The sequence below is a fragment of the Cucumis sativus genome, chromosome 1, assembly GCF_000004075.3.
Source record: "Cucumis sativus cultivar 9930 chromosome 1, Cucumber_9930_V3, whole genome shotgun sequence".
NCBI classification, from domain to species: Eukaryota; Viridiplantae; Streptophyta; class Magnoliopsida; order Cucurbitales; family Cucurbitaceae; genus Cucumis; species Cucumis sativus.
This window is the reverse complement of record NC_026655.2, coordinates 21,977,814-22,004,093: the sequence shown is the minus strand read 5'-3', so window position 1 is coordinate 22,004,093 and position 26,280 is coordinate 21,977,814. Positions and strand designations below refer to the sequence as shown.

Genomic DNA, 26,280 nt, shown 5'->3' with positions numbered 1-26,280 from the left:
CTCCCAGTCAACATTGAAATTGCTATTTGATTTCTATTTAATATATTGATTACATGATGTGATTTGAAAAATATCACAAGAAACAAAAATAAGGTTATTACTTTTCCAAGCTTCATGCATAAGCTTCAAGCTTAATCAAACATTACATTCTCTCGCAATTGCAAGAGATGATAATGAACTAATTATAAAGTTAATGAAACTTACAACCTTCTATGATTGAACTAATCAACCTGTCTTCTCTCAATACTTTACTAACAAACAAAAAGAGTAACCCATAATTTACAAATTCTATGCCTACTTGAGTTTTCCCTATTCTATTCTAAATTGGTTTCATAAAATTTCAAGAATGGAAGAGGCGACGTACCTTAAAAGTTGTCTATTTAGAGTCCAGTAATGTACAAACTAGCAGCAAAGACGATATCCCGCTTTATAGCATTTGATGCAGTTTCCATCTTCTTATGGAGTGCAGAATTACCCATGATAGCTGCTGCGTTTTTGAATTCTCGACACGTTTCATCTAATCTAACTATAGTTCTCACTATCATACCTTCAGGAACATCTGTAAGCTCACAAATATCTGCAAATGGAGTTCCCTACAATTTTCAAAGCATGTCAAATTGAGAGGGCCAGACAAACAAAAGCACGAAATAAATAAAAAGATTTATTTAACATTTTGAAAAGAAAAGGAATGGTTACTTTTGCCCATTCATAGACTACTTCGACAAGTCCAAACTTAAGATTGTCTCGAGCATATTCCTCAGGGTCGATTTGAAGTCTGAACTGTGCTTGAAGCTGGCCGAGTCTTATTGCTGTCTCGTACAATCTGATAAATAAATAATACATTTTATCAAATAAATCATTTATGAAGCATAACATATGCAAAATTTGGAGCTGCTCATCATGAAATCATGTATGAACTTTATATATTGCAAGAATACTGACGAAATATGTATAAAAACAAATGTTGGCAAAACACGCTTAAAGGATTTTTAAATGGTATTTTGAACTTATTTAAAAAGTGCTAATTTGTGTCAATCGCTCGTTATTTTGATGAAATTTGTTTTTCAGCTTGAGTCTATGAGTCTATGAGTTTATTTTGATGAAACATGTACCTTTTTTTAGCCATAGACAGCTTTGGGGTAAGGGAAGGTTCAGAAGTATTTTTTTGCTGAAACACAAAAGCAGACATTAATGCCACTGCTTCTTCGGGTTCAAGGTTGTCCAATTGATTCTCAAATAAACACTCTGTACAGATCAACTCCTCCCCAGAGTTCATCTCACAGGCAACCCGACCTTTCATTTGAACAACCAGGTCAGAGTTTATACACCCAATTTCCTTTAAAACGTCAATCTGTCATCAACCCAAAATTTAGAATGCTGCTGCACAGATATCTAAATAAAAATGTTATAATAATAATAGTAATAAGTTGACTTAAAAAAACTATATATCCAGGAAAGAAGCATGAGTACCCGGCCCTGAAAATCTGGCATTTGTTGAAGTGCTTCGTCTGACATTTGAAACTTTAGGTTATTGACTTCCTCTTTGTGTTTCTTTATCTCTGCTGCTAATTTCAGGTGCTCCCCCAATTTTATACACCCATGGCACTTGTTAGCTATCATCTTTAGCGATATGTCAGTCAAATTCTTGTACGCCTCCACAAGATTCACATCTTTTAACTTCAAGTCTAGAAAGGAACATTTTAAAGTAAGCTCAAGTAGATGAATACTTAAGACTGATGCATACGACAACTTTCTTAAATATGATAACAGCTACAAAATGTATAACCAATTGGCTTGTGGTAATCTTCAAGTATGCATAAATGGATTGATAACTCGAAAACTTTACAGTTCATACAAAAATCTCAAAATGTACAGGAAGAATATGCACATCTTCCACGCACACTACAGGTTGGATCAATAAGGTACTCTTTGATTTTAAAAATGGGTTTTCCTTTTGTTTGTTTTTTTCTTTTTAATCTTAGTTTAACATATAAGTTATAACTGTTTCGGGCTGTAAATTTGGGTCCAACACAAAAGATTGAACCATTTTCTCTTTAAAAAATTTCACACGTGTCTAGTATTAAAAATAAATAAATAAAAACAGGACACAGAAATAGTTCATAAACAAAAGCGTGCATCCAAAAAGTTACATTCTGTTGAATAAGAATGGATGCACACTATGCAAGTGACTTACCAATGCATAACATTGTTTGTCATGTAAAGGTAATGAGGGTGCTACCTTTTAATGGATCTAAGGCCGGAGGGTACTTCCCATCAGATTTTATATCCAAAAGCTGTTGAACTGTCTGGGAGTAAGCAACATTGCTTACTTCTTCAAGAAGCCTGCCTGAGTCTAATTTAATCTTTTTAGTGCAAACACACAAAAAATCTTTGGCATCAACTCCTCTAACCTCATAACTTATGCCCACTGCTGCACCAGCATGTGGTAATCTTATGTTGACAAGACCAGATCCTTTACGTGTTGATGGAGAATAATAATCATTTTCAAGACCACGTTTTGATTTTGGTACCATAAAGTAACCTTGGGTCAAATCCTGTTTTTTCTTTTCTAAATCACTACTTGAGGAACTTTGGGTAGGTAGTGAATCAGGCATCAGCACCAGAACAATATATTGCCTGTTCATATTGGCTTTGACGATTACTCCAAGTAAGTGATCTTTGGCCTGGTAATAGTAAAATTTAGTTTAGTACCCATGTAATGTACTGATTAGCCATAATAACATTTAAATATAAATAAATAGGTGAAAATGTAATATAAATGGAAGTTGACATCATATCAATTGGTACATTTATTTGAATATCATCATAAGAACTCACCGACTGTGATTTTACAATGACCACTCTTCCAGGAACAAGAAATTGTTGAATTGCAGAGGATTGCATGACTGCTTCTGAGAGCTGGTTGCTAGGCTTCTCAGCTTCAGCATATAGGTCGTAGTATTCTTCAATGGTTGCCTCACCTTTAATACATCTACAGCCAGAAAAAGAAATTATGAGCCATTTATTATGCTTTCATTAGGATCAAAACCATCAATGATTTATTTGTGACCAATGACTTTGACATCCAAAAACAATATACAAAAAACCAAAACACTAAACATATTAGAATGGTATACTACTAACGTGAAACAGGATGCATCAATAGAAGTGAGAGGTAGCATATGTAAGAAACAAGGGCCATCCTCAACACTCAGTAATCTGCCACTATGATAATTCTAGGGTGATGTAATGGGATTAGGGTGAATTGGGCTACCTTCATCAAATCCTTAATTGATATGGATGAGGATTAGTTTCCTTGGTTTATTAGGAATGGGATTAAGATTAGTTTCTTGAATTAATTAAAATTATGACTATTTTGCTTTCTAATTCTCTATAAATAGAGAAATTTTCTTCTTGTATGGAAAATTTTTAATTGATAATAAAGACCATGATATAATTCTTAGAAAGTTATCCTTCAATCCCTCAGGGAGTTAGGCTCCGTCAATGTGAAAATTTAATAGTTCCCTAAGCACATGTTTATCTCTAACCTATCCAGCATACAACTCCCTAATAATGTTGATGGTGCCCTTGAGGACACTAATTGGATGAAAGTTGTTTTGGAAGTATTAAACCGCCAATTCACCCAAAAGCTTAAGTTGGTGGTTGAAGGCAAATGTAATATACATCACCAACACTCCCCCTCATTTGTGGGCTTGAAATAATTGAAAGGCACAACAAGTGAACAATTTTAATTGGGAGGAAACGACAGTGCAGAGGCTTGAACACATGAACACATGAACACATGACCTCCCTGGACCACCTACTCTGATACCATATTAAACTGCCAATTCACCCAAAAGCTTAAGCTGGTGGTTGAAAGCAAATTTAAATATATATCACCAACCGGAAGAAATAAATGCTTGGAAAAAGAACAATACGTGGTAAATAACAAACCTACTCCCACAAAAGAAAATAATATGATGCAAATAGATCTTCATAAAAAACAAAGTCAGTGGAGAAATAGATAGGCTTAAAGTAGAACAGTTTGCAAAAGGATTCTCTCAATCATATGCCATCGATTACAAGAAACTTTTCCCTTGTAGCAAAACTAAACATTATTTGAGTTCTCTTCTCTTTCGTGGTAAACAATGTTGGGTACATCATCAATTACACATAAAATAATTTTTATAATTCATTTCCCAAACTACAGCCTATTCCCACCCCCATAAGGGAGTGGAGGAAAGTCCATTCCTATTTTTTTTTTTAAAATGGAGGCAAGTCCCTTTATTAATAATAAATGAGACTAATGCTCAAAGTACAAGGGTATTATACTAAAAGCAAAATAAGAGAGAAAAAATCATCCAAACAAACTAAACAAAGATCAGCAATACAAAAGGAAAATGACTAACAAACGATCCCAAAGAAGAAACAACGAAAGAACCAAAACAACAGAAAGTTGAGACGTTAGTAAAGAGCTTAATACAAAGAAAATATAAACACTTTGATGAAAAGTGCCCACTTCAGACTGACATTCTAAATTCCACATGCTTCAATTTAAAAGGAGAAGGGAAAACCAAGAAGAGGCAATCAGCTGCTTCAAAACTATCCAACCCAAATAATTTTTTCCGAGAGATCTTTGCCCTCCACTGGAAATCATGATGACGAAGACAAGACATCCAAAAAGCTAAACTTTTAAGCTAACAGCATCAATCAGAAAATTTTGCTCTTTCTTGAATATGAGAACTGAGTTCTGAATTAAGTGTGAAAGAAACTTGAATCCCAATCACTTTATCTGCAACCTTCAAATCTTACAAAGTATCCAATTTTTGGACCTAAAGGTGACTGAAATCAGATCTCAAACAAAAACTAATTTGCATCTTTCTACTATCGACTTTAAATGTGCTGGAATTTCTGTCCTTTCATAAAAGCTTTGTAGAGTACCACTGTCCCATTTCTCCTTGTTTTAAAAAACTTTTTGATTAAGCAGCAACCAAATCTTTGAATAGAAGCCTTGGTTACATTCAACCCTAACAAATATGATTCTGGAACAAAAAGGGCCCAAGGAGGAGATGGAGGGGATTGCTTCTCGAGTCATTTGAAACAGCCCAATAAAAATTGAATATCGTGAACAAAAGCCAAGATTTTGCATCTCCTAATGTGTGATACATAATAAGATAATAAATGGCCCATGATCCTGAAAATGTCGAAACTTCATGCAAGCAAGTATCAACCTACAATGAACTTTCACACATCTACCAAAAAAAAAAAAAATTAACCTCATAGTACATCCTCAGGGGAAGAAAAGCCTATATCATAGGGTAGATGATTAAAGGCATTCCTTTCGAAATGAAACAAAATAAAAAATTGGGAGGAAACATTATGAACTAGATATGATTGTTTAATTTTAGATTCTAACCTCCTTCAGTTTTTCATTTAATCCCCAAAATGTAATTAAGGGAACTGGAATGACTTTCTAAGCAAATAGTATTAGAAATAGTAGGCTTGGATCATATTAAAGGTCCAAGGATAGTTGAGATTTACCTTACCCTAATTTTTTACTTTTCTTTAAGCTCGTGTTGCCTATAAATATTTTTCCTTTGTACCCTTATTATCATCAAAGTGAGTTATCGATGAAACCCTAGACGATTTGACACTTGATGGAACTCAAACAAGGGAGACAACCACTGGGATCAACACCACCATGGAGGATCTATTTCGCTGCAGCACTCCAACGAACTTCCTCCTCCCGCTGCAAGAGGTTAGGCCACCACCACCCTTCAGCTGCAGCTTTTCGGCCAGCCTCCCTCCTCAGTCGCACGAGATGCACGCATGCCACAACACCACCCAACAACAACCCAATCACAATTAGATATTGGGTCTCTTGCATGCGCCACTGCTACTTCTACACATGCCACTGCTGAGTCACCTCCAGCCGCAGACCAATGTCTAGCTACCACCCACTGTTTCCGCTACTCACATCCATTCAACTTTTGGAGGTGGTGAGTTTTTGGCACAAACAAATCCTCATGTACAAGCTTCCTCTCTGAGAATAGCCCAACAACAATTGAACGTGCTTCAACAACAAATTGCGGCGATTGAAGCGACATTAGGAGCCACTTCTACAAACCCTAGTCCTGGACTTCATACAGTCCCACCAATGAATTCTGAGAATGTTCCCCTCTTCATCCTCTTCTTATATGTCAACAAGATATCTTTCAGAGGAAAATTTGAATGGCCAAAACTATTTTTCATGATCCTAATCTATCAAAATGATTCTTGAAAGGCGCCAAGGTGCCACAAATTTGGCTTTTTGACAAGTGAGATGCCTCCTCTCGGTGGAGAGACTCTCAGGAACAGTACTGGAAAGGGGAGGATTCTCTTATTCGATCCTCATTGGTTAACAGTACAAAACCACAGATCAACAAGCCCTTTCTATATGCTGCAACTGCTGGGACACGGATCAGAAATTGTACTTCAAGCGTCAAAATGCCTCTCGTTTATACACTATGCAAAAACATGTTCACGAATGCAAACAGAGGGGCAATGGATATGACATTTTTTTTAACAGATTCTCCCTTATCTGGCAAGAAAATGGACCTATGCAGAGAAATTGCTTGGAATTGTCCCAGAAATGGCATAGAGTACTACAGGATCGAGGAGGTTAACAGGATTTATGTCTTTCTTGCTAGTCTCAACTTAAAGTTCGATATTATCCGCAGACGGATACTGGGCTAGAGACCTATAGCCTCCCTATTGAGTGTTTGTTCTGAGGTTCGCCTTGAGGAGGATCATACTAGTGCTATGAGTAGTCTGACAACCCCACCATTGATTCCGCTGCCTTCAGTGCGAGATCCCCTAGTCATGACAATGAGAGGCACAATGGAAAACCAATCCCTATCTGTGAGCATTGCAAAAACCAGTGGCATAATAAGGAGGAATGTTGGAAGTTACATGGTCGTCCCTGGAGGTAAGAGACGCTCTTCCAACGACAAACAGAACCCATGACGGGCTTATGCGAGTGAGTCTACCAATCCTTCTCAACCACTTGGGGATCCCAACCTAACTACACTAGGAGCTATTGCCCAGACAGGTATACCTCAGTCCTGCTGATGTAAAAAGACTAAGGGTTAATTGGGTATTTATGTAATATTCTAGGTTAATTCCCTTTTTACCCCCAATTGTAATAGAACTCTATAAATAGGAGTCCTCTCCTCTTGTATGAGACATATTATTCATTCTAATAAAAGAATCCTCAATCTTGGTTCTTGGAGTATTTCTCCTTGAGGTTACTTAGATTACATCACCTTCAGTCTTATTCGTGTTGATGGGAAGAACCCCTGGATCCTGGATCCTAGACTCTAGCGCCACAAACCATTTGACAGATATTTCTTAGCATTTTATGTCCCACAGTCTATGTGTTGGGAATGAGAAAATAAGAATTGCAGATGGCTCCTTAGCTCCCATTGTCGGGAAGGGGCAAATTTCTCTTTTTTAAGAATTAACCTTATATAATGTGTTGCATGTGCCCCAAATTTTCTATAATATGTTGTCTATAAGCAAGATTACTAGTGGATTGAACTACAAAGCAACATTCTTACTTGATTTTGTTTCTTTTTTAGCTCAAGGAGGATGTTTGGCACTGTACAGCACAATAGGGAACTCTAACTGCTTGATGATGATGCCTCCTCTACTAGCCTTCCTAGAACTAGTCTTTTATCTTCATACTTTACTATTTCTGAAAGAAATTGTAAATTGTGGCATTTTCGTGTAGGCCACCCCAACTTTCAGTGTATGAAGCACTTATTTCCTCATCTTTTTTTCTAAAGTTGATGTTTCGTCTTTAGCTTGTAACGTGTGCATTGAGGCTAAACAACATCGAGTCTCCTTTCCCTCACAACCATACAAGCCAACCCAACCTTTCACTCTTGTTCATAGTGATGTTTGGAGACCATCCAAGGTCAATACCTCCTCTGGAAACAGTGGTTTGTGACTTTTATTGATGACCATACCCGTCTTAGAAATAGTAGGCTTGGGTCATGCTTAAAGCCCAAGGGTAATTAAGATTTACTTTGCCCTAATTTTTTCTTTTTAATTAGGCTGCTCATGTTGCCTATAAATATTTCCCCTTTGTACCTTTGTTATCATCATAAAATAATAAGAAACATCTATATCGTGGTTTTTCTCTCTTTACTAGGGTTTCCACGGAGACCTTGTGTTATTTCTTCGTCTCTATTTTTCGATAAATAGATATCACTACAATAAACACTCATATTATAGTAAACATACTCTATTGTTCTTGTAGGTTGAGCTAGCTTTCGCATTAAAAGTTGCTGCTTTTCAGGGAGTTTCTTCTGTGCGTGGAATTCTGCAAAACTTCTTTTCAGCATGTCTTCCACCTGTAGGAATGATTACTAGGACATGTTAAATTAACTGTGTTAATAGAAAACTTGAGCACTGCACTGGCATACTAAAGTATTAACATGAAAAAGGAAGACAAATTTTACAATATTCGAAAAATGAATTACCGCTCACAGCCAAAATGTTCAACTATGCGATTAAAATTTCTCATTGTTGATAAGAAAATATCTTAATAAACATTCTAGATTTTGGAGTGCGAAGAGTAACAGTTATCATTAACGCGTCAAGTAGTGTGAAATCAATGTAATTTTTTATATTAACTAAAAGAACATGTGTTGAATGCTACAACATTGCTAATTTCAAATCATCCCAATGGTGCTCTACTAGATTTGTGTCTTATTTCGTTTAGTGATATTCGTATCTCATTTTTTTAAAAAAAGTGTTGTTTTAAGGGCAAAGCACACTAAAAGACATCAGTGCTTTGAGGTTTAAGTGCAGTGAACAAATAAATGAGGAGTTTTTTTGTGTGTGTGTGAAATGCATAGTAAAGAAAATACTATATGTAAACTATAGTGCACGTGTCTATATATATACACACGCGCACACACACCTTACGTGTGTCACCTTTCTTCCTAACAGATTCATTCCTTCGGCTTATCCTAATCTATGAGAAACTTTCTCCCAAGCACACTAGCATACCTTTAGCTCTTCCACCCGAAGAAGATGTAGGATCATAATATAGGTTAAACGGAATTGAGATTCAAGCTTGGTAGCAGTTCCAACTATCACACGCTTCAAATCCTTCTCTTCTGGAATCTCCTCACGACACATTACAATGACAGTACCAATTTTATCCAGTCCCCTTCTACCAGCACGACCCGCCATTTGGGTATATTCCCCTGGTAATAATTGCCTGAACTCCTTCCCGTCAAACTTCCTTAAGGTGTCAAAAACAACCTGTAAGTAACCACTAGAGATCAGATATAAGATATAAGATAAAAGTTATATACAGCAAAAAAATATCAGTTGTCAAATTAACTAAGCAGGGCATACTGTCAATAAATGTCATGGCTAATAAAAAAGGGGTGGACATTAGAAAAGCAACCAACTTTCCTATATTGATTCTTGACCATGTTTACACATTTTTAAATCGGAATATGAAAATTGGCCATACAACCACCCGAAAATAAAGAACGAGATTGTGCAACAAGTGAAAGAAACACTTCGTCTCAATATTACACTCAATTTCGTGCTAGTTATGCTGATGGTATACAAAGACAACCCACTTCAAGAGCTAAGTTTAAGGCGCCAAGTCATCCACAAGACAAAGATAATCAAGCCAATAAATGAAACAACTTGAATCTGAAGATATATATCTATATGTAATATGTCCATGAGAAACCTACTATACATAATAATGTTTTTCAATACAAATTATAATCCATGGTGATCAATGACACCCACCGTTCTTGCTGGCGCATTAACTCCCATTGCAAACGTCTCTGTTGAAAACAAGACCTGCAATGAAATATAGATAGGCACAGACCTACTCTTATCAGTTTATCACTTAAACTCCAACGTATATAATGAATTTAGTTAGTACAAGAGCGGCAGAGCCTATGTAAACTCTCAAATCAACGTACAAGAAAGATAATAAATTAAAAGAGTTTCACTTTTGGTCCATGGAATTTGAATTTGGCAGCATTTTGATCCTGAAGTTTCAAATTCAACATGTTAACCTCTAAGGTTTGGGTTTGGTACCATTTTGGTCACTGCTATCAAATTTTCTAGTAACAAGTGACCAGAAAGCTTATTAATGGAAAACTAACATCATAGACCAAAATTCTACCAAACATAAATTTCATGGATAAAATGTTGAATTTGAAACCAGGACTAAAATGCTACCAAACTCAAATTTCATGGACCAAAAGTGTATATTTTTCATTAATAAAAAACATGGCAATTGAGGCATTGTTAGAAGACAAATTTACCTTTATCACACCACGACAAAATAGCATTTCAACAACTTCTTTAACAATTGGAAGGAGACCTGCATGATGCACTCCAATCCCTCTACGAAGAAGTCCTTGAACTCGAACAATCTGTATGATGTATATGGTATCTTTTTAAAACATATCGCATAAACTTCATTGAATAATTCATTAATGGTTAAATAATAAAACATACAGCTAAACTATGGGTTTGTTTCAATTATACACTTGAACTTTCAAAAGTTTTATTTTAATATTGAAGTTTGAGTTTCTTTTTTCCTTTTAAAACGCTTGAAGGCTTTTGTTAGTAAATTTCGTGAGAGTATATATGGGTACAATTAGTATGATATTAGTCGGAGGTATTACTGGTAATTAACTAGGGGTGCCTTAGCTATACATAAGGGGAGCTGTGGACCTTAGTGTGGTGAATCATTTCAGTTAGAGTTTCGTTTTTCGGACATTGGGAAAGAGATAGCCCTCTCAAAAAGCTACCAGTATATTGTAAATTCTCCTGATATTGCAATATATTGCTATCTTTTTGTTCCTTCTGCTTTGGTGACTTTCCTTGTAATCAAAGCATGTTTGTTCATGTTTGTTCTGGGGAGCATCCACTTTTGCTCTGAATTTGAATCCAAAAGTGTTTTACAGAGCAAGCCTATTACCAATAGTAGGGACACACATGAGGTCGATCCTTAAGAGGGTAAAAATCTTCAAGAAGCTTGCAAGCAAAAAATGCATTTCGGACAATTTGGTTTTTTGGTGTCTATTTGTTCATCTTTGTAAAAACATGTTGATTGTTCTAATTATTCAATACAATATATAAAATAACAATTTGAGGAATGGAAAAACCTAGAATCAATGCAAAAAGAGTTGAAGAATTTCAATTAATGTTGCATAGACAGAGAAAGAGAAGAGAAATGACCAGAAACAATCCAGGCAAAGAAAGAAAACCATGTTAAAAAAAACTACCCGGTCAAGTTCAAAGAGTGGCTGGAGGGCATCGATCTTAACTGAGAAGACCCAAAAACGTGAAGGAAAATCAATCGACACGGCGACGGGAAAAGAAGGAAAGGGTCAACGAAGTCAAAGTCGAAGAAGCAAAAGAGAGAGGAACAAAGATGGAGAGAACATGATAAGAAACAAAGAGAATGATAAGTCATTGAAAAAAATTGTGAATCAGAGTGTTCATCGTAAGGAAGCAAACAAGAAAGCACAAAGGAGATGTAGAAGGGATCAAAAAGAGTTGTGGCTGGAACTGGAAGAATGATTGGGAAGGCAAATATGTGAGCTATTGAAGTTTGACAACAGCATGCAAAAGGGATAAGATTGCATCTGGCATGTCAAAGGTTGGCTTTCTGAAGGAGGGCTGTCAGCCATTGTGGAGGAAACATAGATTTAGTAGCCACAAGGTCCAGAAAAAAAAAAAGAGAAAAGGCAGGAGTCCATTGTCAGCAATGTCGGCAAGTGTAGCTAGAGAAGCAGCTTCGGTAAAGGCACCGAATAGAGATGTAGAGAGCTATTAGAGGAAACAAAGGTCCACGAACATGAAGAAAAAGAAAATAAAAGAAGACGGAGGTTAGCACGAGCGAGAAGCAAAAGTGCAAACAGAGGTGCAGTCCAAAGGAGGAAGTTACAGGTAAAATCTATCGGTCATGTGCATTGTAGGAGAGAAGAAAAGTTTGGAAGGAAGTTGGTTACTGTGGGCATTAGGCTTAACAAATTTCTTCGGAATGGGCTAAAATTAGACGTTAGTTAAGCTTACATGGAATGGGTTGCCTGAATTATTGGCTAAGAGACCCACTTCAAGTAATTTGTAATCTTCGGCCAAAATACTTCTTTAAGTTTAGGGTTAGGTTGTTCCCTCTAGTTGCATTCAAATAGATGACCCAATATGACACCAATTGGCCAATGTGGAGAGAAAAAGATCAACACCGGCTACCCACCTCCTCTGCCATCCACTGTCGCTGCTGCTATTCTTAGCCAACCATCGCCCACCACTGCACCTTGTCATCCCCTACTCAAACCACCACCACTCATGACCACCGTCAGACATGGTCATCATAGCGGCAGCAAAAACAATTGCTCTTTTTTTTTCTTTTGAGGTTTGGATATTTTATTAGTAATTTTAACGGTAATACAATCCACACCTTGAAGACAATGTGTGTTTTCAAGGGTCAAGTAGTGTGAGAGTACTAGTTTTTTTTTTAGTATGCGTGCTGGTTAGAGTCAGAGATAAATAATATTAATATAATATTTGTAGGGGATATTATGAGTAATTAACTAGTGGTATCTTGGCCATAATTATAAATAAAGGGAGTTATGGACCTTAGAAAGGGTGGATCAGTTCCTATTGCAGGACTTGGCGTTGGGGGAGCCTCTCTAAAGACTAATGATATATTGTAACTTCTCTTGAAATACAATAAATTACCATCTTATTATGGATAAAAAAAATTGTTCACTAAGGTGTTGCTTTAGTGCACAAATCTAAACACATATGGGAAGTAATTTTGAGGGTTAGGAGCTCAAAAAATAAAATTAATAAACAAACATAATCGAAATAACAGAAAATTGGAGGTGTGAGGCTGAAAGGAGGAAGATAACACCAGACATGGTTTCACAGATGAGTCTTGGATCTCCATTATTTGTATGTATGTGTTTAGATTTAGCAATGTATAAGCAGATAAAAGATTTTGTCTACGAATTTTACAACAACATTTGATAGGATTATTATGAAACAAACTTTAAACTTCAAAGGGTAAAATAAAATTTCAAAAAGCTTGGGGGTAAATTTAAAACAAATTCCATGTTCAAGAGTACCTTTTATAATTTAACCTCAATTAATTAGTCAGGCATCAATGTACAAACCTGAGGTAAGCTTCTGTCAGATCCTTTTAAACGAGAAAATGCTTTGTCACAGAAGACGCGAATTTCACTTTTCTCAGAACTACTAGTGAGGTCAATACTGTAGATATTGTCAGCTGATTTATCACAACGATTTTTTGAGAAGCAAAATATAACCACCTGTACAGTGCATGAATAACAGTAAAAAAATGTGTTAGTAAAGAATTATTTATAAAAAAAAAAAGTCGTGAACAGAAGCCTTTAACATGATTAGCTACTTCAAGATTGAGTTAACTTAGGACATTACATGCCCAAATGAATCATCTACATATTGTACATATACACAAACACATAAGCACTCACAAGTGACAAGTATGTGTTAAAAGGGTTTAGAATGCATACGGGTAATAGAGATTTCTTTGAGAGCCTATTAATAAGTAACAACCACAAAGAAGCATCCGATCTCCTTGATCCCCAATTGTTATGGCCATCTCCATTCTTTTGATTACCCCAACTTGTTCCTGAAAAGTTCCCTAAATTCTGGGAACCCGAATGCTTATTCTGTTTACTTCTGTTAAAACTTTCAACTTTTCGATTCTTTGTTCCATCATTTGCAACCGAAGCCCCAGCATGAGATCCACCAGCGCCACCAACAACACTCGAATTTTTTTTCTTGGATGCATCTTTGGCAGCTTTTAGTCCATGAGACAAAAAAATTTCACTTTCACATATTTTATACAATTCACCAGAATAGAATATGCAGTGCTCCAGAGGTACTGGTCTTTTTGCAGTCCTGATAATGACAAACGTTGAGACAATAGTAATAAAATAAAATTCTAAAAATAAAATAATAAATAAATTCTTTCATGTCAAGACAAGAAACTAGAAATCACACAAAGATGATCTTACAGCATCCACAAAGTAAAGCACGTAGGAAAAAGAAAAGGACAAGAAAAATAAGTCCTATCATAAAATTTTAGCTGCGTGTCTAATCCAAATATGGATCTAAAAACTATTTTTTGAAGTAGCAATGCCACACAAATTTCTAGGTCAAAACATTTTCTTCAAAAAAATATGTGATAAATTTTTAGCATCTGTTAAAGAACTCCTGAAGCTTCCAAATACGATTGCTAGGAGTAGAAATCTCAAATTGCTTCTTACCCAGTGACATGAATTCTTTTTTGCTTCGTTCGACCAATCCAATCGGCAAATTCGATTGTGTTTGGAACCTAAAATTGGAGATAAACAGTACTCAGTGAAAATTCTATCTATGTTACCAGATTAACAAGCACTACAGTCCATAATGCTAAAACTTTAGGATATCTTATTGGTAGAATACCGTGGCTAAAAAAAACTGAAACTATGATTTTTGCCTTCCTTCACATCAGTAGAGACTTAAATGAAGAACAGTACCGTGGCTGAAAGAAGGACAATATTGATATGTCTTGGAAGCATAATGATAACTTCTTCCCATACAACACCTCTTTCAATATCATTGACATAGTGCACTTCATCAAATATAACCTATCTCCATAAACATGCAAGCAGAAAAAATATTATTAGTATATATAATAATTATGAAACTAAAATTTACTGGCAAAAATTTAAAACAGAAAAAGGTCCTCAAAGAGGGAGGAAATTACAGTTCAAAAACTTAGCACGTAATAAGCTCCTTTACCCATTCAATATCACGAATAATATCAGCACCTCGATAAAGCATTGACCTTAATATTTCGGTGGTCATTATAAGGCAAGAAGCCTCTGGCCTCAAGCTAACATCGCCAGTCAGAAGTCCAACATCAAATTTCCCACAAAAATCCCGATACTTCTGATTACTGATGGTTTTGATGGGAGCTGTATATACGGCCCTAGTACAGTGCTGTATGACATTAAAATCAGAAGTAAAATCTTAGCATTCAAAAAGATGAAATCGTTCCACTTACAATGAATAAGAATACTCAAAAGCAAACTTATTTATTTATATTTAAAAAAAAAAGCTCTCAGGTGCATGGCCAACTGTCAGGTTCAGCTATGTTGTCCATAAAGGTGATAGTGAATTTGGATGTATTGGCTCATACTTTGGTGGCTAGAGCAAACGCATACTCCGCAACAACAGTCTTTCCAGCCGAAGTATGTGCAGCAACAAATACAGAATCTCCCTTTTCAAGATGATATATAGCCTGTAATGGCAACAAGATAATAACAAAATATTATTCATTCGACAGCTGACAAATCTTTTGATTGGCCTTTTTTCTTTCAAATAAAAGTTTTTGATCTTACTAAGAGATCTATATAAAGTAAATAATATCAAGTATCAAGAACACCACTAAAAGATAGATAATCCGGTATTTAAAATATGGAGTTATGTTGGGTGGCAGACAGAATGGAAGGAAAATGATGTCTCGTTAGTATCCATTATATATTTAACTATGCAATGAAAAAAAAATTCCCTAGTACTCAAAAGGTAAACTCCAAAAGGAGTGAAAGGATGAACAAAAACAAAGAAATTATATTGGAAATATGCCTTGATGAAAGAGGGGGAAAATAGCTTAGAACAACAATAGAAGCCGATAAGTACAGCTAAAGACTTCTAAAAATACTCCATAGGATTTAGTTACATCCTTAAAAATAGAAACATCCAACCAAGCAAAGCATAACTTTTCTTCACTGTCGATACTGCTATCTAGAGGCCCGATCAACCACTATAAAACAAACTTCTAAAAACACTCCATAGGATTTAGTTTCTCCGGGTTGTTTCCTGTTTAAGGTGAGTATTTCTTCAAATCTTGAGAAATACCCTTTATTCTTGATTTCTTGTAATTTTTACAGCTATTAGTTTTCCCCCTAGGATGTTCACTCAAGCCTATATGATGTAATTCAAAGTAAGATTAATTTCTCAAATGAATTCTCGGCCTTCAAAGGCTAAGAGATAGGGTATTTATTTAAAAAAATTGAAAAGGAGACAAGCTTCTTTATTATTAATAAACTCAAAGTACAAGAGAGCTATACAAGGAGAATAATAGGGAAGCCAAGAAATGGAGAGAAACTGCCTACGGTAGAGAAAAGCAAGGCTGAAAAGTAAAAACATAACGGTAAAAATACATATTAAAGCTCATCCAAACTACAGAAACACTAATTCTAAACGGGCAATAAGAGGAAACTACATTGAATCTCATCAAATGAAGGCGGTCCAATTGAGGCAGATGTTCTGTATGGAGTAATCTTTGAATTCTGCATTTGAAGAACACCAAGCTGCTGTGTTTCTTTTAGAAATCTCTACGATGTCAACTCAATCCCTTTTTTTATCATGGAAGATGCGTTGGTTACGTCCAAACCAAATCTCAACTAGAAGCGCTTTTATCAAATTAACCCAAATTAGAAAAGGGTTTTTTTATAAATAAGGCCCCCTCAATAATTGGAGCACATTGGCGCTAAACGAACCATCAAAGGCCCAAACTGCTTTGAACATAGAAAATATGTTACACCATACCCAAACGATATTTATTAAAAATCTTGAGAGTTTGTTACAAGGTATTTATAGGAAAGTTGTTACAAAAATAGTTAGAATGGTTAACTGTTTTAACTATCTTATTCTTATTCTACTTATTAAATCATTCCACCCCCTAGCATCAAACTCGTCCCGAGTTTGTCATGAAAGCTGAAATCCATCTAGCGCAATGGAGTATGACCAAACCAACCTCCTACATTTTTGACAAAAATATTGTGAACGAAGGGATAAAATCGAGAAAAAAAATCAAATATGGCCACTAAAAGATGAATCTCTCTGCGGCCATAAACCCAAAAAAGACGTTCCCTTCAATCTCATTTAAAGCCGTCTTCAAAGTATAAATTTCAAAAGAATTAACTTTTGAAGAAAATCTTTCTAGAATCACATTTTCTTTATTATTCGCTTCAAGTTCTTCGATGGTTTGAAGATTCATTTCCACCGTGACCAATATGTTATTGATCTTTTGCTCGGTGTTTGATACTTCTTTTTCATCTTCTTTGTTGGATTTTTCTTCACTTGTGACCACTTCCAAGTCAACATTTTCAAATTCTTGTTCTTCAATTTTATCTTCATGATTTTCTATTTGAAAATTTTCCAACCGTGATTTCTTTGTCTTTTCTTCTGTATACGAAACCAATCTGTTCTTGGACTCTTGCAAATAAATTGAAGGTTGATCTACATGTTGAGTCATTTTCCCCAATGAACGTTGATCTTTTGGAAAATGGTTGGATCGTTGGATCATTTTTTTTATATTGTCGCCTTCTTATTTTGTCCCAAACTGTTTTAGAAACATCATCGAAGTCACTAGAATCATTTTTCCAATTTGGATGATGATAGGTTCTTTGAGAAAATCAAGCATGGCCAAAGTTTGAATGTTGAAATTCTTCTTCCGAATCACTTGAATCAGAATTCCAGAATTGTTTATGGAAGTACAATTGATTTTCTTGTCTATACCAACTGCTGGTTTTTTTTCTCCTACCATCAACATGTGGCCATAACCTTCTATTATGATCATTTACTGTCCTTTCTTGCCATTTATCATCAGTAGAACTCCAATCTTGAAGTTCTTGGTAGTAATCTTGGTTTCTTGGGAGAGTTTCTTGATAATCTTGGGCTATTCTCCTTCTTTCTTGAGCCCAAATCTTCTTTCTTGATGATTTCATTCAGCCCTATGGTTTGAAGATTCATTACCACGGATGCCACGCTGATTATTGAAGTTCATGTGATTTCCTCTTGCTCGCCAGACTCTTGTATCGTCAAAATTGTGGCCGTTCAAAACATTTGCTTAAATTTGCAGCGGCGCTGGTGGTTCCTCCATTCTCCAGTTCAACACGTCAACATTCTCCATCAACCTGTCAAATTTGCTATGAAGATCTCCCAAGGATTCCTCGACGGCCAGTAAGAGAATCATCATTGTCTTTGGAGAGAGGGCGGCGATTTCCTCCGCTTCTTCTTGCACATGATTGTCCCCCGCGGCTGGATTTATTCCTCTCCGGCCAGCCATCTGTCCCAAAAGATCGGAGCTGCTCTGATACCACTTTGGTGTAATTCAAAGTAGGATTAATTTCTCAAATGAATTCTCTGCCTTCAAAAGCTAAGAGATGGGGTATTTATTACGAATCTTGAGAGTTTGTTACAAGGTAGTTATAAGAAAGTTGTTACAAAAACAGTAGAATGGCTAACTGTTTTAACTATCTTATTCTTATTCTACTTATTATATCACTATATATATGGCTGAGTTCAGTTTTTGGCTCATTGTTCTCTCTTAATAAAAGAAATTCCTTTGAATACATCAACAAATTTTCATACTGCCACTTATTGTCTTAAATCACCAATTGACCCAAAAGCTTAAGCTAGTGGGTGAAGGTAAATTTAACAATATATTATCTAAGACTCTCCCTCACTTGTGAGCTTGAAATATGTGAAAGGTCCAACAAGTGGAAATTAATAGTAAATAAGGAGGAAACAACAATACAAGTGTTGATTTTTATGGAATTAATCACCTAAGAATGATCTAATTATATTAATAACAAGAACTTGAACACGGGACATCCTATACCACACTGCTATGATACCATCTTAAATCACCAATTGATTCAAAAGCTACCATCTTAAATTACTAATTGACCCAAAAGTTTAAGCTAGTGGGTGAAGGTTAATTTAGTTATATATCATCTAGCTGTGAGACCCCAATTCTACACACATATAAAAGAAGGGATAAAATGGGGAATGCCGCATACCAAGGAGAGAATAATACCTGAGGGCCCACTGTGAAGGGAGTATAAATAGAGAATGTTTTGGGGAATGGGTTTTTAGGCATTGATTAGGTTAAAAGCTGGTGAATAGCTTTTGGGGAGAAGCTTCCAGCGTTCTCGAAAGAGTTGGGATATTTTACTACAGTATTCTGTTATTTCTTGTTATAGTTGCCTTATTGGTTGCTTGTTGAACATTGTTTTGAATTTCAATATATTTCCACATAGTGCTGCCTCTGTTTGTGCTATTGTTGAGATTTTTCTGAGTTTCAAGTTTGGAAATCTCGACACTAGCACACTATCACTTGTGAGTTTGAAATCAAAACAAGATCCAATAAAGAAAATGTTCATTTTAGTGGAAGAGAAAATGCCATTTACAAACGTGCGTTTGTACATAGGACCTCCTGCTAGGATACCATGTTAAACTACCACTAAACTCCAAAGCTTGCCTTTGGTTTATAGTAAATTTAATATTTTATGACTACTTTAATATTCTGTATCTTTAAATCTTTAAATCTTAAAATAGAAATAAAACTTGATTCTTCTTGAGAAAGTAATAGTAATAACTACCTCCTTCTGAAAAGTGTCTAATTCGAAAGGAAAATCAAGGGCCATATCAGGTACAAGGTCATGGAAGCGCAAAGAAATGTCTTCACGGCCACCAACTACAACCCAAGCCTGCTCATCAATCAAAGCAAACAACAGTGACAAAGAGAAATGAATGAAATGCTAACACATAAAGCTGATTGAAACAACTACTTACCTCCTTCTTTTGCGCTCCAACCTCAGTAGCTTGATCAGAACTTAATGAGAATCCTCCAGATTCCAGGGACAAAATTTCATCCAAGGCAGATATTCCAGGTGCAGGTGCAATGCTAATGGCTTCAAGCTCACGTACCCGATCTTCAGACTTGATAGATTCTGCTTTCGGTGATTGACCTTCGCAACCATTATGCAAGAGGGAGTCAAACAACAAGAACTATACTTTCATTAAAGGAATACATTTTACTTATGTAAAGTTTTCCTTCATGCCAGTGTATCATGGTCGCAGCTATTGTGCATTCGAAGAAAGTTACGTCATACGACTCATACAACCATACCAACCTCTCAAAGCATCAACAACCAAAAATAATGGTCAACTTGTTTCCAGTTTTCAAAGCTTTATAAGTGTATATTTCCCTAAGACGACATGTTTTCAACCAAGAAGATGAAGGTCAATTTTCAAAGCACGAACGCAAAATGTTTGAAGGATTTTCATTTCAATATATCTATTGCAATTGGCATGCATTCATTACTTCTTTAGAATTATGTGCTCTTCTCTCCTTTTTTATTAATCTTTGTTATGTTTTTATCCTTGTATCCTATTATAACTCAGACTATTAGTCTTCTTTTACTTCCTGAAGGAAAGGTCATTTCATATTCTTTTCTAAAAACAATATTTTTGGAATAAGTTCAAAGGAAAAAATAAAAAGGTTTAACCAGGCTTAGTTAAATGACTCATGACGTACAAATATGGGATAATTCGGTGTTTCACCATTAGATCTCAAAAAGATATTCTTGTGGATGTGACCGTCAATTTAAATTTATGGTGTTTCAGTTTACAGATACCAGAATACACACCGTCTTCCACGGATTCTATGGCATCCTCTTCCCAGGCCTTCTTGAACAAATCATCAAATTGTACAGACAATTCACTCTGCTGTTATATTGGCAGATAGCTCAGTCAGAAACAGGATAACTTGATTACCAATGCATATTAAGGAAGGTTGTCAATAAATATTCTCCATAAAGAAAAATACTTTTCAACAATTTACAATGAAACACAGGTATTAGAACAAACCAAGTTTTCAATTGGTGACGTCTTGAATGAAGATGAACTTTGGTTCTCATAAACATTCCACGAGTTAGGATATTCCTTGTGATCCAAATTTAAAATTTAAAAAAAAAAAGGCAAAACATTAATATAAATGAAGTCAACAGATTCTCCAAACAGAATTTTGTTTGATATTTCTCGATGATAAGAGAAATTACCTTGAGATCACCGAGGTCCAATCCTTTCTTTAAAATAGGTGGAATAAATTGAGCAGGGCCACCATTAAGAACTTCATGAACCCACTCACCATTAGAAGCTGCATCAGGAAGAATTCTATCAATAGATTGGGAATCGTCCAAACCCCCAGGTCGAAAAGGACGATTATTTATGCTTCCCCTTACAAAATCTTTTGCTGGTCCTGGCACTCGTGGCTGTGAACCAGATTCTTGAGTTTCCACGTTTAACTCAGAAACATCCACCTAAAGAGAGATATGAATCAGGTTGTAAAGTCTACATATAGCTGAGAACATCAATTAAACAATCAGGTAGTACCTGCCGAGAATCAGGTTCCCATGTCCCTCCTGCAGCTCCATCTTTCTTAGGCCGTTCAAATGGCAACACCCATGTAGGAACCACAACAGATCTTGGCGGAGATGGATCCAAGGATACTTTTGCCATTTCAAACCAATCAAAATCCCACTGTCTTCCCACTTTTTCAGGGGAGAATTCATCAGGGTCTAACCTTGGTTGGAGATAAGTCTCTTCTATGTAATTCTTTATCGTTTCAGGTGTTTCCTTAGGAAATGCAGGTGGCTGAATTTCAACCAAAAGTTAAAAAAGTAAATACAATGCAAAGTTGACACCTCGGTGGCAATTAAAAAACATGCCTTTTGTTCAGAAAATAACATTATAAATAACAGTTGCTGTTTTTTCCAGTTTATATTTTCATATAGATTGTATTTTTGATATTGCTGTGTACCTTCTTGAAAAATAGCTGAAATATTATGCTCTTATCATTTTTTTTTTTTTTTGAAAAGGACATGAGTCTTAGTATTATTAATAATGAAAATTTTAGAGACAAAGCTCAAAGTACATGAGGGACATACAAAGAGCAAAGGGGGAGGGGGAGGATCAGTAGGCGCACCCAGGCATCTCAACTAGGTTGACACTCCCTTAGCGCCCTCATCACATCCATTAAGTGAAAATAAAAGCCTACATAGTAGGTTAAATAAAAGCAATACAACAAAATAAAGGCCACAATACAAGGCCAAAAAGCTGATATAGCAAGGCAACAAGCCGAAAACAAAGCAAAAATAATAGTCATCCTTGATTGAGCAAAAGCTGATTGGAGCAGGAGGCTTGATCTGGGAGGCAAGAAAAACTAGAGCTTCAAGGTGGGGAGGCTATAAAGGCTGGCCAATTTAAAACAATCTCCTGCGAAGAGTAGTCCTTAAAAAATTTGGATAATGAGCACCATGAAGATGCGTTTAGTCGAGCAGAATCGTAGCGTTCCATCCAAGTCGATGATTTTTCACGGAAGACTCTTTGGTTTCTTTCAAACCAGATTTCAGCTAAAAGAGCTTTTACTGCATTTGCCCACAAACAATCAGCAGTCTTCTTCTTCAAGTTTGGACCAGCAAGGATTTGAGACAGTATGCTCTTATCACTTTTGATAGTTTATTTTGGAAATGACGAGGGTATTAAAAGGGTATCAATCTAGTTGAGATGACCGAGTGCGCCTCTTGATCCCTAGGTTCTCTCATTTTTGCTCTTTGTATAATCCACATGTACTTTGAGCAGTAGCCTCTTTTTATTAATAAAGAAATTTGTTTCCTCTTCAAAATAAAACTATAGGGATAGAGATTCACCCATTCCATCTATAAGGAAAATTACCAATGCCTTAATCAATAAGAAACATCTCCTTGCTGAAGAGGAAAAACAAAGATATAGGGCATCTTTATATGAAAGAAGAATTGAAGGACATATTTCCCTCAACTATTATATTGCCCCCAATGAAGAAATGGATTTCAACTGTGCAATCGGGATAATTGCAAGTGACCTTCAAAACCAAAACTCAGAGAGGAACATGAAATCCAACAAGGGACCAGACACCACTTTCTTTTACATAAAGCAACAACTTTCATTGAGAAAAAATAAAAGAATACAGGAGCATACAGAAAAACAAAACTCAAACGAAACAGCCCAACTAATGGAAGGGGTTCCAGCTAAGTAAAATGTTTCCAAGCAAATAATTACAAAAGGTCTTCATAATCAAAACCCACATGGACACATGAAATCTAGTCAAGACCAAACCTCGCAAGGGTCCCTTCACTATCTCTAAACACCCTATCATTCTTTTCACCCCAAATATCCCAAGTTGCAACAAACACCCCAGAAAACCACAAAAAGCAGTCTTTCTCTCTGAAAGGCGGATGGAGGAGGAACTCCTCGATCGTCCCACAAATACTCCTCTAACCAGCAAAAAGCTAATATCAAGCTTCAACAGAAAAGAGCTCCACATGGCCCGCACATACTACCAATCCCAAAGGAGATGATCAAGGTCTTCCTTTGCCTTCTGACAAAGAATACATCAAAAAGACCGACAAGCGAAGTCCCCCTCCTAACAAGCCAATCCATAGTGTTCACACAACCACGCAAAACTGGCCAAACAAAAAACCTAACTTTCTTAGGGACCTTAATCCTCCAAACCACATCAAAAACAGATTCCCTAAAGGGAAACATATCAAACAACAAGGAGAAAAAGAACTTACATGGATACCCTAACTAGGGTTAGGACTCCAAATACGAACATCCCTTGTCCCTTCCCTAAAAGAACAGCCCTTAGGCAAAGAAAGAAGAGAGGCAACCTCCATCATCTCCCCATTGGTTAAATGATGACAAAACCCAAAAGAAAATGACACCGAATTCTTTATAAAATTGAGCATGAGCAGTGTTGGGACATTGAAATTCCTCCTCCAAATCACTTGAGTGGGAATTGTAGCACTAATTTTGAGAGTAAATTAAACTTTTTGATCAATAGTATTCCATACTAGCAAAATATCCATAACAATTCTTCGTCCAACTCCCTCATCAACAATTACACTGAGGACATCTACAACAAAAAGGGGATAAAGGGACAACATGTAAAACATTTGGAGACCTTGATCAAACCCTTCAACCTCCATTAACAAGAAAGACATAACTAACATTCCTCACACAACTCTTAGGCTCAACATGGTGCTCCCAATCCAAAGTCTTCAGAAAATACTCTGTACAGGATATTTGCTTAACTAAAATGTTTTTATCTTTTCAGTATAATTATGATATTTGACATCTAAGACATATTTGTTGTTTTGTATTTGTAGTTCAACTTGTATCTCTTTCTCATTGATGAAACTCCCCTTGTAGACGATATGGTTGTGCCAACCTAGTAAAGATTTCCTGCTACACATGTTGATTCCCTAGTCCTATGATTCATTTTGCTTTTTACATTTCATTGTAATTTAAGCATTAGCCTCTTTTTCATTTCTATCCGTGAAAAGTTTTGTTTATGTTCCAAACAAGCAAACAAAAATCCTCATACAACTCCAAATTCACATCCTCCACTAATACGCAAACTCTTCCTTTTTCAAAAACCTGTCTAGGAAGATCCAACCAATATGATTTTAGACCTTTTCTATGCTTTGTAGGCCGTGGTTTGTTTTATTAATGCAATTAAATGCTTTTAAAATGCTTTCACCAACCACGTTTTGTAAATCATTTTCAAACAAATGTGAGCGAAAGTTGCAAGAAAGCCCTTTTTACCATTGCCTGCGCCTTGCCGGCTTAACCTTGCAAGTGCCGCACAATTTAATCATGAATGCGCGCTATAGTGAAATTGTAACACAGAGCTTACTATATGCAGGAGATTACAGAATTTCTGAACACCCAATACTCGAAAAGGAAAAATGGTATAACGTTTATAAACCCTAAAAACAATTTAAAACGGGTATGATGAAAAGCAGAATCAACTGCAAAACAGAATTGCACGCACCCACATACTAAATGTAAGCTTCAAGAAGGGCTATACGTTAAGAAAGCACAACTTACAAGTATGAAATCCGGGAGTGATCGAATCGGGGTGGAGCGCTCGACAGTTGAAAGAGGCTCGACCCTGAGATGACCGCTGTGACCGGAAAAACCGACACGAAATGACAGCTCCTTTGTTGCTTCAATTGGGTCCATTTCATATCACGAATTCTGCCACCGGATTTCCGTTCTCTCTTGGCTTCGGAGTTTCACCGCCCAAACTTGCCTCTATTTGATTCTACCGGTTTTGGCGGGTTTTAGAGTATAAAGTTAAGAGAAAATCGAGCGACTGTGATTGCAGCTACTTAAGTATTCGAAGATAGCAATGCTAAGAGGCATCATCTCGTATTTTTGTATCCTTAGTTTTTTGTGAAAGTAAAAGTTAACTGAACCCTTTCAATAACAATGTTTTTCTATTGGAAATTTGCAGGGATGACCCAAAATTTGGGCAAAATGTCAAGTGACCCAAAATCAAATTTTAAAATTAATTGAATAAGTTGACGTCAAAACTATTCTTTTCATATATCTAGCTCCATATGAGTCTAGCACTCCACTATTCCGACTATAATTTAGAATTTGGATTCACGACATTCCTATGTGATTCGACAAAATCGACATTCCTCTGTGATCCAACAAAATCATCCTTAATGTCTTATTTCCCTAACACGGGTCATTTCATCATGCTTTGTCATCACTCATAACTTTGTAGTATTTATAATCGAGCCACGTAAAATGATTGTGTATCTTGATATAGGTAGTAACTTTTAATTCTTTTAAGTATCTCTTAACCTTATTTTCATGTTTTCATAATCTCTCTCATTCAGATGTGATATCAGTTCATTCAAGTCTCAATCGTAAACTCGAGGTGTTACACTATTGGTTTTGGTCTCTTCTCTATTTTTCTCACTCATGAATCACTTTGTCTCTATATTTATCGTCATTTCTCTAGGTTTCGTTCTCTCTCTCACTCTCACTTTGTTACGGCTCATTGCATATTAATCATCTTTAATGTCGTCGTTGCTCTCTCGTCCTCCTAGGTCCATGATTCTCTTAGTTTCACATTCTTCATTGTTTTTTTTTTCTTTCATTTCATGTTCATGGAATTGTGACTTTCATTTTGAAGTTACTCGTCGAGTTGGGAGTGCTCATTGTCGGGGAAGAGCAATTAAGGATGGGAAAAAAAGTTTCATCAAAGTTGGGCAGTCGGAGAAGTTGTGGTTGCATTGAAAAATGAAATATGAACAAATAAGTCAATGGCATATTTGTAATTTCACCCAACATCGATAAAACATCATAGATTCTTCTAAAATATGAGTCATTTTAAAATTTTGGGTCTCTAAAATAAGTCAACTATACATATTTCACAAATATGTTAGACACGTTTTTTATTATTTAAAATTTAATTCATACATGTAACTTTTATTTAAATTATACTCTTACTTTGTGTTT

General features: G+C 36.0%; 1 protein-coding gene across 2 annotated transcripts; it reads right to left on the bottom strand.

Moving 5' to 3' along the window:
* Position 1: 1 nt before the first annotated feature.
* LOC101205451 (DExH-box ATP-dependent RNA helicase DExH11) lies at positions 2-25,198 on the bottom strand. Of its 2 annotated transcripts, none has more exons than XM_011660155.2 (23): positions 24,853-25,198; positions 21,316-21,576; positions 20,982-21,242; positions 20,791-20,865; positions 20,571-20,649; positions 19,714-19,889; positions 19,521-19,628; positions 15,269-15,370; positions 14,869-15,069; positions 14,604-14,714; positions 14,352-14,419; positions 13,593-13,983; positions 13,215-13,370; positions 10,350-10,460; positions 9,823-9,876; positions 9,058-9,315; positions 8,287-8,396; positions 2,839-2,992; positions 2,240-2,684; positions 1,471-1,685; positions 1,113-1,351; positions 697-823; positions 2-593 (listed from the first exon to the last, which is right to left on the bottom strand). In XM_011660155.2, exons 1-23 carry the CDS (start codon positions 24,985-24,987, stop codon positions 381-383), a joined length of 4,050 nt encoding a protein of 1,349 aa, XP_011658457.1. In that variant the 5' UTR covers positions 24,988-25,198; the 3' UTR covers positions 2-380. The 2 variants fall into 2 exon arrangements, with proteins under 2 accessions (XP_011658457.1, XP_011658463.1); XM_011660161.2 differs by having other exon boundaries at positions 20,571-20,646.
* Positions 25,199-26,280: the final 1,082 nt, after the last annotated feature.

Bases quoted from the DNA above. Each gene is read 5' to 3' on its own strand.
- LOC101205451 (XM_011660155.2), bottom strand. From the start codon at position 24,987: ATGGACCCAATTGAAGCAACAAAGGAGCTGTCATTTCGTGTCGGTTTT. The intron at 15,070-15,268 runs GTATGAGCCAAT...AATGTCATACAG, and splicing joins CGTTTGCTCTAGCCACCAAA to CACTGTACTAGGGCCGTATA. The intron at 13,371-13,592 runs GTATGCATTCTA...TGCACTGTACAG, and splicing joins CAAAGAAATCTCTATTACCC to GTGGTTATATTTTGCTTCTC.